Raw genomic sequence first — 15,721 nt, forward strand, 5'->3', positions numbered from 1 at the left:
AATAAAGATGCTGCTCAATGTTAGTATAAAAATAGAGAATAGGTCACCAGCCTAGAGTCGTTGGTGTGACTAGTCGATGGAATAAAATGTGATTCAAAGCATCATCATGTAATATCTAAACATTAATGATAACGATCAAAATTATGTGGATGGAATGGGAATTATTACTGAGAAGTCCTGGGCTCTTTGAAACTGATCTCAAAAGTCACAATTGAATCATTATCAAGGAAATAACACTCTTATTTTTCTGTATAAGACCCCTTCTGCTTCTACAATGGTTGTCTGCGGCCATACCACGTTGAAAGCACCAGTTCCCATCTGAACACTGAAGTTAAGCAACGTCGGGCCGGCTTAGTACTTGGATGGGTGACCGCCTAGGAATCGCCGGTGTCGCAGACTTTTTATTTTATTTTTAATATTCATTTTCTTTTTATCTGTTCTATTCTTTTTTTGGCAAGTTGGATAGGCACAATAAGCATGAATAAAACCAGAGGAAGCTCCAAAAGCATGAATTCAACATGAAGAATTGTAGCAACAAGAAGTAAGTGACATGGCAGGCATCTTATATTATCTGTATCATGTGTTTAATCTTAAAATAAGTCAAACAGCACTGAAGCAAAAGGGCATGGCACTTAGATAATCACCTGTCCATTGCTTGCCAGCTATGACTTAATTGTATTACTTGTTCACACTTCATGTAATAAAATGTTGATGTTACACTCAGTGTTAATTAGCACATGCCGAACTATTTCGTTGCTTTCAATTATTATGTATAATTATTTCTAATTATAGGTATTTCATATTTGTCGACCATGCCACACCCAGTCATGTTACACATCTCATCCTCTTTAATAATACTTCATAATACTCACACGGTCAGTCAGAATGTTAATACTGCATATTACGTATTTATAGCCCTTTAATTTTTAAAGTTGCAAAACACCTTGTACAAGATAGTTTGCCGTTAGTGGTTAGAAGTTTTACTTTTATAAATTTATCTCGTAGCATGTTTCTATTTTGTGTAAAAAGTTTGAGCTGTGTCTGATTGAAATTAGATTTTTAAAGCAGTAGCTCTAAAATTGGGGCTAATGGCTAAAGCCTATAATAGCATTTGGTCTGAGGCCAAATTTTGTCAAAAAATTTTGCATCACTAGCTGACTGAGAGGAGCTGATAGACATACCGGAGGAGGAGAGGAGAACATATCCTAGCTGTTGCGGATTCAATGAAGACATGAGCTTATTTTTTCACTGTATGGGTTGTTGAGCTACCCTTTTTCACAGTGACCTGCTTTTAGTCCCGATCATGTGAGAGGGAAGGGGAAGGTTAGCGAAGGGGGGATGGTTCTGCCCAGGAGTGTGGGCGAGGAGTCCCCCTTTTGGGTCCGATAGTGGCTCCCCGTATCTCATGCTAGAGCCCTCTCTTCTCTTTCACTCTTTTTCCTTTTTGTGCGATATGGATTCTAAGCAGAAGAAAGGATTAGACTTTTTCTTTTTTATGTCTCGATCCTTTAACTAACTAAAATCAGGCAAGCACTATACAGTTGGTCTAAGCTGGGTCATAGTGGGTAGATTGGTGAGGTTTGTGATGCAGGTAGCCTGACGGTCCTGGGCACTAGCTTCCTAATTCTCATTCTGAACTCTTTCTCGATCCCATGGCTTTGACTTACGATCAATTGTTGAGTGTTTGCTCCAGCTTTCAAAATAAGTCAATAGCTCTCATTGTAGGTTTATGATCAAATGTAGTGTTACAATTACGTGTGTGATCTGACATTTTGATGCAAATAACGTGTTAAGTTGACACAATATTAATGAAATCTCAATTCTGCATTGCATTTCGTGGCGAGTGTCTATTGTTAATTTATAGGATGCACAATTAATTTTTAATTTAATAATTATTCTTGATTAATATACATATTGTGTGGTAAATTGTGTATTAATATTACTCTTATTATGTTAAGGTTGTAGACTGTAGAGGTTGCAATATCAGACAGTAATGGTAGGAGGTAGTAATAGGTCATTAGATAATGGTACACTATTAAGATAACTTGTCTTACATTGTGTATACAATATAAGTTGTAGGTATAGGTAATATGGTATGGTATTAAGATAGGAATGTATTTGCATAGCAAGGTTTTTATGGTATGGGTATCATTGTGTCATATTAAGGTTCATAGGTTAATATGTTAATGTAGGTATAAATATAATGGTATGGTATTAGTAGGTATCATTGTGTAGTTTAAAGGTCATAGGTATAGTAGTGGGAGAAATTAGAAGGGTACAGGTTATATAGTGTAGGTATAGTAGTAGAAATTATAGATAACATGTAGTTATACCTAGGATATAGGCTATAGTGTAGAAATTAGAAGGTAGTTATATAGTGTAATTGTAGTACTTAGTAGAAATTAGGAAGCAGGTATAGTTATATTAGGCTATGGTGTAGGTATTGTATAGTAGAAATTAGAAGGTATAGTTATAGTATAGAAATTAAGAAACAGGTAGTTGTAGGATACAGGTTATATAGTGTAGGTATAGGTTATAGATCTAGGTTTTATTATTTAATTATTTATTTTATAATTAATGTTATTATTTTTTAATAATTAAATTTTATTATCATTTTTTATGATTTATTATTATTTTTACAACCTAGGGCCTCAGCAAGAGTGTTGGGCCCCAGGTTTTTATAATTTTTGGGCAGCAATGTAGTGCCGCCTCCACGTGGCGCTGCCTGGGATCACTAGTGGCTACTACTGCTAGTGATGCTAAGAGCACTACATACAACATAAATATGCATATTTTGTTAGATTTTAATGTTCCTAAACATGACTTTAAACTGTTTCTAAGTTTAGGGTCCTAAACATGACTTTAAACTGTTTCTAAGTTTAGGGTCCTAAACATGACGTTAAACTGTTTCTAAGTTTAGGGTCCTAAACATGACGTTAAACTGTTTCTAAGTTTAGGGTCCTAAACATGACGTTAAACTGTTTCTAAGTTTAGCTAATAATATTCTATGGCATAGTGCAATAGGATATTACATGTAAATCTATGATATTTTGTTATGTTATAGTATGCTTGGCGTGTCACACTGCATTGTCATGTCATACATGTTCCTCTTATGGTGACCCAGTTTATGTTCCCCTTACATAATGAATGCACTCATAAGTGGCTCATGTATACCCGTATATATACATCATTATAATTATACCAAAAGTACTTAGGTTAATGTATTACACTGTAGGTTAATGTATTTTGACAAAGTGTATGTTTTGTTTTCAGTATCTAAACATCAAATCTTCCTGGACTCTTTTAATGGATTAAGGTAACCAGCAATAGATTCTATTACCTCATAAATTACTGCTTTCTTCCTAGGGTGGGCAGCAGCATAGCGCTACCTCCCCGTGGTGCTGCCTGGGGTCACTAGTATGTATTGTATAGGTACTGCTAGTGATGCTAAAAGCGCTAAAAGTGCTATAAGAAGACAAGAGGCCTGAAATGAGCTTAAGGTACTTCTTATTTTTATTATTTATTCTATAATAGTTATCCTTACGATTCTAGAGATTGCGACAGTGACTGATATTACAACTATTGTATCTCCTGAGGCTGGATAGTACAACTCTGTAAGACCATGAAAAGATTATACTCACAATATGTACATGTATGTACCAATGTATGGTAGAGTCTATAAGAAATTTAATGACTTTGATATAGGTTTTCGTCAGAAATAAAGAAGCAATGTGAAGCAAAAGATTTATAAAGACAGAGACATTGAAACTTCCTCTCTAGCTCTCTCTCTCTCATTGGACATTATTATTTCTCATTTTAAATTATTTTATTTTAATTTTTATTGCTGATTTTAAAACAGCGAGAAGCCATCATGGCTAATGCTAGTCGCTAGTGTATCAACATTATAGCTTACTAGTAAGTGATATGATTAAATTTTGATAAATGATCAGCAATCGTACCTGTCAGGATTGTACCAGTATAGATGAGCTTGATTAATAATTCATTCTGGGCAACATGACATCATGTGAGTGGGTGGCACTGCACTGCAGCTAAACAATACGCCGCGCGCACCTCCTGACCTCCCCTCTTAAGATAATTTTAGAAGAAGCATAGGAGGAGGCTGTCTAACTTAGAGAAGACTTTACAGAGCCCAGGCATTTAACTCCAGACAATATGGCTGGTGTGGCATCTTCTATTTGCCAAAGTGCACTTGGCTGCATCACAAAAATCAACAATTCAGTGGCCTTGATGCATCATGCAGACAGACTCCGTGATCAAATTGTGAGAAAAACCGAAGATATTCAATCCCAGCTACAAAGACTTAGAAATCACAGTGATGATAAATTTACGAGTGACATGACAAGGGTGCTTCAGGAAGTGTTTGATAGATTACATGCATGTGAAGGACGGTGTCAAGAGCTAGCGGATCAATGGCGTGTCAAGCAGTTTTTTATGGCGGCTTCTAACAACGAGGCGCTAAAATTCTTACAAGTGGAGCTTGATCATGTTCACGACAACTTAGAGAGTCAAGTAATTTGTGCCATCACTGAACAAGTGTCCGCTGTCAAGATGGAATTGAAAGACGGGATAAAAGAAGTCAGTAGAGATATTGCCTACCCTCAGGCAGGATTATACCCAATTAGCTCTGGCGTTTTAAAACCCCCTGCTGTGGTTAGTAAACCAGTAGTTGATATTGAAGGCGAGACGATGATAGTTAGCTGGAAAGATAACGACAATTCCCCTGGCTCGTTAGTCATGTATGAGGTACGAATAGATGATTCTAGAAATGTAATGTTTCCATGTTCACCTCAATACAAGTCCCTCTGTATTGGTCCTCCAAAAATAGAACCAGGAATACTCTATACAATTCAAATACGCGGGGTTAATGGGAGAGGGCCAGGAGAATGGAGTGAGAAAACAATATCACGTTTTAAAATGGCTCCACCAAAACGACCAGATAAGCCTGAAATAAATCCCACCTATACTGATGCTAAGATATCAGTCCGCATTCCAGGCCTTAAGGAAGCAAATGGGACACCAGTTGAGAAAATAACAGTCCAGTATTGTGAATATGACAATAGTGGCAATTGGGAATCAGAAACCCTCACAATACCAAAGAAGGAATCACAACATATTCACGAATTTGTAATGCATGATCTGTCTTTGAACACACGTTATTTTTTTCGAGTTATTCTCATCAATGAGTCTGGGGAAAGTGTACCAAGTGAATCAGTTGATATCACAACTGATGTTCCAATACCAGGAGAACCAACAAACATCAGGCCATCATCTTACTTTACTTCAGATATGATAAAAATTCGTTGGAATCCTCCTATAGAATATCCTGAGTTTGTTGATCACTATGAAGTGCAGTACAAGAGGAGGAAGAAAGAATTTGATTTATCAGAAGAATACAAAGTCACCCAGACTACAAAGCTTTCTGCAAAAGCTCCAAACCTAAAATCAGATACGTGGTATGTCTTCTTTGTAAAGGCTGTGAATAAGAATGGAAAGTCCAGTAAAGCAGCCAGAGTAGAAGCTGAGACAAGATGGAAGAAAGCAGCTAAAGCAGTACTGAGCCCTTTTGTTTTCATTGGTGGAACATTAGGTGGCCCTGTAATAGGTGCTGGTATGGGAGGATCAAAAGCTGCTGAAAATGCTGATACCAAAGCAGGATCAGTTGCTGGAGCAGTGGGTGGAGCAGTAGGCGGAGGTCTCTTGGGTACTGTTGGAGCTCCAGTTTTGGGTGCTACTTGTGCACACTTATTTGTGCATGGGTCTGTGTACAGTGATCAAAGTGATGATGAAAATTAACTTTTTTTTGCTGAACAATGTAATTATAGCTATAAAAAAGATCTATAATTATTTTTAAACTTTAGTAGTGTGCTGTAAATGTCACAATGGCTGCATTGATTTTAATTTTAATTGCATTAAAAATATATTGTCAAGAGAGCTGGAATGAGCTTAAGGTGCTTCTTATTTTTATTTAATAATTATCTTTACACTTCTAGAAATTGTGACCAAGTGTAGTGATGCTAAGAGCACTACAAGACTATAACAAGATTATGCTACCAGTATGTACCAATGTATAATAAGGAATTTTAATAATGACTTTGATATAGGTTTTAGTCTGAAATAAAGAAGCAGTGTCAAGCAAACGATTTATAAAGACAGAGACATTGAAACTTCCTCTCTCTCTCTCTCTCATTGGACATAATTACTTCTCATTTTAAATTATTTTGTTTTAATTTTTATTGCTGATTTAAAATGAAGCGAGCAGCCATCATGGCCTATTTTAGCTGTTATAAAGCCTAATGCCAGCAAAAATCACATACACCCACTTCCTTCTAAAATTTTTTATGAATCTTCTATGCATTATTCATCTAAAGTACACCTGTCCATAATAATATCTATCTAATAATGATAATTATTATGTTCAGTAATTATTATGTCTTGCAGGCATCTCTTTATGCACGTACATGCATAAGTTCAATTAGAATGTTTGCACTTTATATAATAGTTCAGTAATGATTCTCTGTGTATTCTTATGTCGGTAGACATTTAAGCCCTCCATACACAAGGCAACATGTTGCTAGCAACATTTGTGGTTACTTTGATCTCTTGAGCAACTTGTTGCAAAAATAAACTAATTTCTATTCCTAGCAACATAGTGATTAGAGCTACAAGCACAAATGCTGCTAGCAACATATTGCCTAGTGTATGGGGGCTAGGGTTGAGCCTATTATGCTCATTATTATTCTTTCTGGAAATTCTCAATATTTTCCCCTATTATTCTTTTCATTTTATCCTGTTATTCTCAGTTTATTCTCAATAATTTTCTCAAACAATCAATTTTCACCAAAAATTGCATTTCAGTAGTGTCTTAAAAATAGGTCTTCCAAAAACACTAGACAAAATTTTAAAAATATTTTTCTGCAATTACCATTAACTCCACCCATTATTCCACTATTATTCCTATTTCCACTCAATTATTCCATGCAGCATTATTTCTCATATGAGGAAGCCCCTATTAGTATTATTCCTAAAATTATGCTGGCATAATAGGCTCATTCCTAATGGGGGCCTTAAGAGCACACGCAAACACAGACTGAAGCAAAGGTTAAGAGAGTCAAGTAATTTGTTTGGAGTCTGAGCAAGTGTCTGTTGTCAAGATGGAATTAGAAGATGAAATGAAAGAAGCAGAACTGTACCCAATTAGCTCTGGGGTTTCAAAAACCCCTGCTGTGGTTAGTAAACCAGTAGTTGATATTGAAGGTGAGATGATGGTAGTTAGTTGGAAAGATAGCAACAATTCACCTGGTTCATTAGTCATGTATGAGGTACGAATAGATGATTCTAAAAATGTAATTTTTCCATGTTCACTTCAATACATGAACTCTCTCTGTATTGGTCCTCCAAAATTAGAACCAGCAATGATCTATACAATTCAAGTACGTGGGGTTAATGGGAGAGGGCCAGGAGAATGGAGTGAGAAAACAATAGCACGTTTTAAAATGGCACCACCAAAACGACCAGATAAGCCAGGAGTAATCCCCAGCTATACTGATGCTAAGATATCAGTCCGCATTCCAGGCCTTAAGGAAGCAAATGGGACACCAGTGGAGAAAATAACAGTCCAGTATTGTGAATATGACAATAGTGGCAATTGGGAGGCAGAAACCCTTACAATACCAAAGAAGGAATCACAACATATTCATGAATTTGTAATGCATGATCTGTCTCCAAACACACGTTATTTTTTCCGAGTTATTCTCATCAATGAGACTGGGGAAAGTGTACCAAGTGAATCAGTCGATATCACAACTGATGTTCCAATACCAGGAGAACCAACAAACATCAGGCCATCATCTTACTTTACTTCAGATATGATAAAAATTCGTTGGAATCCTCCTATAGAATATCCTGAGTTTGTTGATCACTATGAAGTGCAGTACAAAAGGAGAAAGGATGAATTGGATTCATCAGAAGAATACAAAGTCACCCAGACAACAAAGCTCTCTGCAAAAGTTTTAAACCTTAAATCAGACACGTGGTATGTCTTTTATGTAAAGGCTGTGAATAAGAATGGGAAGTTTGGTGGAATAGCTCGAGTAGAAGCAGAGACAAGATGGAAAAAAGCAGCTAAAGCAGTACTGAGCCCTTTCGCTTTCATTGGTGGAACATTAGGCGGCCCGGTTTTAGGTGCTCTTGGAGAGGGACTATTTGCTACTAAAAATGCTGATACCAAAGCAGGATCAGTTGCTGGGGCAGTAGGTGGAGCAGTAGGTGGATGTATCTTGGGTACCATTGGAGCTCCAGTTATAGGTATCGCTTGTGCACACTATTTTGTGCATGGTCTTCCACTGGACAGTGATCAAAGTGATGATGAAAAATAACTATAGCAATCATTTTTTTTGCTAAATAATGTAATTATAGCTATACAAAGATCTACATGTATGAATTATTAAACTTTAGTAGTGTACTGTAAATTTCATATTGGCTACATTGATTTTGATTTTAATTTTAGTTGCGTTTTTAAAGAATATTGTCAAAAAGGCTGTGTTGTGTGTGTGGAGTAACATCATACTATAGTAAATTAGTAGTTTCTCAGAATCATTTTACTATAATTATATTATGGCAAAAACAAATGCTTTTCTAAATTTAGTAGTAGTGCCTAGTGGATTTCAGTGTCCAAATCATTCTATTTTTGCCACACTATTCTTTTCTATACAAATGATGGAAGAATCTTAGTTCAGTTAAGATGAAGATAGATTATGCTCTATCCAATGAACACAAGCTCATGTAGAAGGGCAAGCTATTTTACATGCACATGTATAATGGAAATTAGTCTGGCCCCGGAAATAGGCTTTTTGAAAACTGCTATACGGTACAATCTCATTGTTACTAAAATGGAATATACATAATAATTATTTACTCTCTACTGTTCAGTAATGTTATTTAATAAATGTAGTCTTGTCCTTATTCTGATGTTGGTAGACGTGGTTCCATTGAGGGTGGGCATGGTATAACCACAGACACCACATCCTGTACAAAAATAAAAGAATCATCATATAAACATTGTATGGTACTATAAAAATAATATTAAATAAAGGAAAAAATAAATTTAAATATAACACAACAACATTGATAGCTTGTAACCTCTAAAAAGTATGATGGCTTACTGGTAAGTGATATTGGTTGCAAGCATTTATTAGTCTCAATAGACTGGTATCCTGTATCAATGATGAGAGGGGTAATGCACTGTAATACTGTCTTCTCCTTTCTCTCCTCCTCCTCCTCCTACTCTATCATATATCTCTTGTATTGATTCATGAGAAAGAACTGACTCAGTCCTCCAGTCAACACTCACAGCACTTCTACCATAAATACACTGCATTAACTGCTGGACCTGAGGAGGGAGAGAGAGAAAGAAATCAATAGGTAAGAGGAAGAAACACAAATGTAACTACAAGAGAGGAGAGAGACATACATGTACATGTACATGTAAGACAGAGTGGTCAATATGTACATGTACATATATATTTCATTACTTGTTTGTGATTAAGACCTTTCCACATAGTAGGAAACACATTCTCACCAACCTATAAAAATATACATGTACATGTACATACACATGTAAAATTCTAAGTGGCATGGAAGGTAGTGCCTAACATACAAAATGTAATGTAATTAAATGTACATACATGTACACACATAAAATCTACATGTACAATTGTTGGGTGTGGGCATGCAACTGAATTTCAACAAGTCAAGTTTAAGAGGGCAAGCTATTGTACATACTGTATGTACCATTAGTACTTACAGTTTTATTGGATAATAGTTCAAAGAGGTTAGTGAGTGCTTCTATAGTGAGCTCCTCATTCTCATCAATGAGTAACCTAATGTGACCCATTAATGAGTGTAACTGGTAGACTGTGAACTGGTTGGGTTGGGCTGGCTCTAATACCGGGGGAGGAGAGGAAGGAGGAGAGACATGATAGGTATGGACATCTTAAAGGGAGAGAGAAGAGGAGGAGAAAGAATGCAATTTGTTCCACTAAAAGGTATAAAAATATTAAAAATAAAAATTGGAGATTAGGGTATAGTGTGTAGCTATTATAGCCATGAGTACTTGAGTACTGCTATTTTACACATGTACATGTGAATATACAGCGAATGTACATGTGCATGTGCATGTACATGTACAATGTACTGAATGTGTATGCATAATACAATTATCATAATGGATGACGTGGTATGTAGTAGGTACCTGATTAATCTTAAAGTTAACTCCAGGCAGTTTTTAGTTCATAGAGACTAGGTTAATGTATTTTGACAAAGTGTATGTTTTGTTTTCAGCATCTAAACATCAAATCTTCCTGGACTCTTTTAATAGATTAAGGTAACCAGCAATAGATTACTGCTTTCTTCCTAGGGTGGGCAGCAGTATAGCGCTATACCTCCCCATGGTGCTGCCTGGGGTCACTAGTATGTATTGTATAGGTACTGTTAGTGATGCTAAAAGTGCTATAAGAAGACAAGAGAGCTGGATGAGCTTAAGGTGCTTTTTTATTTTATTATTTATTTTATAACTATCCTTACGATTCTAGAGATTGTGACAGTGACTTATATTACAACTATTATATCTCCTGAGGCTGAATAACACAACTCTACAAGACTATGACGAGATTATGCTAACAGTATGTACATGGTATAAGAAATTTAATGACTTTGATGTAGGTTTTTGTCAGAAATAAAGAAGCAATGTGAAGCAAAAGATTTATAAAGACAGAGACATTGAAACTTCCTCTCTAGCTCTCTCTCTCATTGGACAAATAGAGCTGTTGCACGGATGTAATCAACGGGGTAGGCGGAGCTTCCTGTCAGCCATCTTGAGTGGCAAGAATGTACACGCAATGAATGGAGAAATGGAAATAAGGCTGCGGTTTTTCATCAAAGAGATATCATACTTCGCTGCAGAATATTACAGAGACTTCTTTACTCAATATCTTCATCTCCTACCTTGCATTAGCCTGGAATGTCAACTGCAGAATTTATTTAAATTTTTTTCTCCATTCCCCCATTCATTCTTGGCCTTCTGCCACCCAACATGGCGGACAATTTACATAGATAACATAGTAACTCTAATATATATATATGGCAATTTAGCTCAATTTTAGCCACACCCTCCCGTTGATTACTTCCGTGCAACAGCTCATATTATTTTATTTTAATTTTTATTGCTGATTTTAAAATAGCGAGAAGCCATCATGGCTAATGCTAGTGTATCAACATTATAGCTTACTGGTGGGTGATATGATTAAATTTTGATAAATGATCAGCAATCATACCTCTCAGGATTGTACCAGTATAGATGAGCTTGATTAATAATTATTCTGGGCAACATTTCCTTTTAAGACATGTGAGTGGGTGGCACTGCCGCACAGAAATGCGCGCGCGCATCTCACAGGAAGATTAATTTAATTTTAGAACAGCCAAGAATTATCATCTCTGATACAGGCCACTACCCAAAATCAATGATTCAGGCCTGATGTCTATTTTGATACAGTCCTGACTGTCATCAATGTTGAATCATGTCTGTTGCTCTGGCTGAACCAGGGCCGTACTCCAGCATGGTTGTATTATGGATGATTATCATGATTGTATCATACTAGACTCATTGCTTTGCAGGCTGCCCAAAATCCATGATACAGGAATGTATCAAGGCTGATCATGATTGATATCAGTCATGATTCAAAGTAAAATTCTTGGCTGTGTAGGAGGAGGCTGTCTATATAACCTCAGTTACGTTAGTCTATTATATCCCTGGTCTAACTAAGAGAAGACTTTACAGAGCCCAGGCTTTAACTTCAGACAATATGGCTGGTGTGGCATCTTCTATTTGCCAGAGTGCACTTGGCTGCATCACAAAAATCAACAATTCAGTGGCCTTGATGCATCATGCAGACAGACTCCGTGATCAAATTGTGAGAAAAACCGAAGACATTCAATCCCAGCTACAAAGACTTAGAAATCACAGTGATGATCAATTTACGACTGACATGACAAGGGTACTTCAAGAAGTGTTTGATAGATTGCATGCATGTGAAGAACGGTGTCAAGAGCTAGCTGATCAATGGCGTGTCAAGCAGTTTTTAAAGGCAGCCTCTAACAACGAGGCGCTACAACTTTTACAAGTGGAGCTTGATCATGTTCATGACAACTTAGAAAGTCAAGTAATTTGTGCAATATCTGAACAAGTGTCCGCTGTCAAGATGGAATTGAAAGATGGGATAACAGAAGTCAGGAGAGATACTGCCTACCCTCAAGCAGGGCTGTACCCAATTTGCTCTCTAAGCTCTGGGGTTTTAAAACCACCTGATGTGGTTAGTAAACCAGTAGTCGATATGAAAGGTGAGACGATGATAGTTAGATGGAAAGATAGCGACAATCCCCCTGGCTCAATAGACATGTATGAGGTACGAATAGATGATTCTAAGAATATAATGTTTCCATGTTCCCCTAAATACAAGTCCCTCTGTATTGGTCCTCCAAAAATAGAACCAGGAATACTCTATACAATTCAAGTACGTGGGGCTAATGGGAGAGGGCCAGGAGAATGGAGCGAAAAAACAGAAGCACTTTTTAAAACGGGGCCACCAAAACGACCAGATAAGCCTAAAGTAATCCCCAGCTATACTGATGCTAAGATATCAGTCCGCATTCCAGACCTTAAGGAAGCAAATGGGACACCAGTTGAGAAAATAACAGTCCAGTATTGTGAGTATGACAATAGTGGCAATTGGGAATCAGAAACCCTTACAATAGAAAAGAAGGAATCACAACGTATCCATGAATTTTTAATGCATGATCTGTCTCCAAACACACGTTATTTTTTTCGAGTTATTCTCATCAATGAGTCTGGAGAAAGTTCACCTAGTGAATCAGTTGATATCACAACTGATGTTCCAATACCAGGAAAACCAACAAACATCAGGCCATCATCTTACTTTACTTCAGATATGATAAAAATTCGTTGGAATCCTCCTATAGAGTATCCTGAGTTTGTTGATCACTATGAAGTGCAGTACAAGAGGAGAAAGGATGAATCTGATTCATCAGAAAAATATGAAGTCATCCAGACAACAAAACTCTCTGCAAAAGCTTCAGGCCTAAAATCAGATACATGGTATGTCTTTCATGTAAAGGCTGTCAATAAGAATCGAAAGTTTGGTGAATCAGCTCGAGTAGAAGCAGAGACTAGATGGAAGAAAGCAGCTAAAGCAGTACTGAGCCCTTTTGTTTTCATTGGTGGAACAGTAGGTGGCCCGGTGTTAGGTGCTATTGGAGGAGGATCAATAGCTGCTGAAAATGCTGATACTAAAGTAGGATCAGTTGCTGGAGCAGTGGGTGGAGCAGTAGGTGGAGGTCTCTTGGGTACTGTTGGAGCTCCAGCTTTGGGTGCTACTTGTGCACACTTATTTGTGCATGGGTCTGTGGACAGTGATCAAAGTGATGATGAAAATTAACTTTTTTTGCTGAACAATTTAATTTTAGCTATAAAAAGATCTATAATTATTTTTAAACTTTAGTAGTGTGCTGTAAATGTCATAATGGCTGCATTGATTTTAGTTTTAATTGCATTTTTCAAAAATATTGTCAGAATGGCTGTTATGTGTGTAGAGTAACATACCATAGTAAATTAATAGTCTATCAGAATTATAATTAAATTAGTTTTATAATTAAATCATGGCAAAAACAAAATGCTTTTATAAATTTAGTAGACTTTTGCCACACTATTCTTTTTTCTATACAAATTCAGTTCATTACCTTAAAATGAGGATATAGATTATGCTCTATCCAGCCAGGCCTGATCATGTAGAAGGGTAACTTATTGGCCCTGCCCAGCTTTGCGTAGGCGAGGACTATTTTTACATGCACATGTGCAATGGAAATAGGCTTTTTGAAAACTGCTATGCAATATACATAATAATTATTTACTCTCTACTGTTCAATAATGTTATTTATTAATATTCTTGTCTTCATTCTGATGTTGGTAGACGTGGTTCCATTGAGGATGGGCGTGGTATAACCACAGACACCACATCCTGTAAGAAATAATAAAAGAATCATCATATAAACATTGTATAGTACTATACAATAATATTTAAAATAATAAAGAAAAATACATTTAAGTATAACACAGAGCAAAAGATACGTGTACAACAACATTGACAACTTGTAGCCTCTAATAAGACAAGTACAATACAAAACAACGGTGAGTTGTCTTTAAATGCTAAAGAGTAAAGACTATTAACTTTATATACTGACAAAGCAATTTTATGTCAACATTTCTCATAAACAAAATTCCTCTAAAGAGTATGATGACTTACTGGTAAGTGATATTGATTGCAAGCATTTATTAGCCTCAAGAGACTGGTATCCTGTATCAATGATGAGAGGGGTAATGTACTAATACTGTCTCCTCCTCCTTTCTCTCCTCCTCCTCCTCCTTTCTCTCCTCCTCCTCCTCCTACTCTATCATATATCTCTTGTAGTGATTCATGAAAAGGAGCTGACTCGGTAGCACCAAAATTAATGACCTATTAATAATAATAATAAAATACTTCATCTACAACGTACATGTATATGTACAGTGTATAAGACAAAGTACAAGTACATGTACATGTAAGTGACATGCATGTACTGACTGGCCTTACCTTCTGTAGCTCTGATAGAGCAATATCTGTATCACTTGACTAGAGGGAGAGAGGAAAGGGAGAGACAGAGACAGAATGATGGTACATGTAAAAAGTGATCAATTAGATTATTTTTTAATCTTACAGAAGTGATTGGCTCTCCTTTAATTATTGAAAGCGCTTTAAAGAATCCTTCCTGACCATCAGGTGAGGAACAGAGAACCATCAACTATTAATAATAATACACAATGTACATTTAATTATCAAAAGATCTTCTGCTTTTAAAACTCACCATATTCATGTAGTCCAATGTATCACACAAATTGTCCTTGAAAAGCTCAAAAAAGAACTAAAAAATAATAATACATGTAACATACATGTACATGTACATTATCAGTTTTAAGAAAAGTCTAGCTGATTACTAAGTACATGTACATGTACATGTATACTTACAAGAGAAATCTTGGCCTAAATACATACATGTATATATGTACATTTAAGTACACATAATTAATCACAAGTACATGTCATACTAGCTGTACAAGTACACATGTTCTTACCGGTTTAAGTCTTGCATTTCTGTCCTCATCAGCTCTTTCATCCAACCATATGGGGACACTCATATACTCTTCCCTGGTAATCATTTTATTATTTCTTCCATCCAAAGTAGCTCTCATTGAGGAGAGAGCAGTGAGGAGGTCTTGAGAGGAGGGGAGAGGGTAAGGCTGTGAGAGACAGAGAACTAGTCTCCTCCAATCAACACTCACAGCACTTCTACCATAAATACACTGCATTAACTGCTGGACCTGAGGAGAGAGAGAGAGGGTAAGAAGGGAGAGATAAAAGGAGGGAGAGAGAGAGATCAATAGGTAAGAGGAAGAAACACAAATGTAACTGTAAAGGTGGGTTCTCAATATGACGCATTGCTTTTAATGCGCTTGCGTCATGACCGAAAGTGTTGTATAAACCAATGGGAGTATGCGTCAATGAGTCAGAATAGAAATGTTTTCTAATCTGATGCA

General features: G+C 36.5%; 1 protein-coding gene across 2 annotated transcripts; it reads right to left on the reverse strand.

Annotated features, from left to right (window-relative positions):
* Positions 1-8,858: 8,858 nt before the first annotated feature.
* Positions 8,859-15,534, reverse strand: LOC109584793 (sperm flagellar protein 2-like). 2 transcript variants are annotated; one of them, XM_020000659.1, is made up of 6 exons: positions 15,260-15,534; positions 14,992-15,048; positions 14,845-14,928; positions 14,721-14,759; positions 14,394-14,603; positions 8,859-9,045 (listed from the first exon to the last, which is right to left on the reverse strand). In XM_020000659.1, the coding sequence occupies exons 1-6, from the start codon at positions 15,491-15,493 to the stop codon at positions 8,980-8,982; spliced, it is 690 nt and encodes a 229-aa protein (XP_019856218.1). In that variant the 5' UTR covers positions 15,494-15,534; the 3' UTR covers positions 8,859-8,979. The 2 variants fall into 2 exon arrangements, with proteins under 2 accessions (XP_019856218.1, XP_019856217.1); XM_020000658.1 differs by lacking the exon at positions 8,859-9,045 and adding an exon at positions 13,945-14,108.
* Between the last annotated feature and the right edge of the window lie 187 nt (positions 15,535-15,721).

Source organism: Amphimedon queenslandica, unplaced genomic scaffold, assembly GCF_000090795.2.
Source record: "Amphimedon queenslandica unplaced genomic scaffold, v1.1 AMPQUscaffold_13165, whole genome shotgun sequence".
Taxonomy (NCBI): Eukaryota; Metazoa; Porifera; class Demospongiae; order Haplosclerida; family Niphatidae; genus Amphimedon; species Amphimedon queenslandica.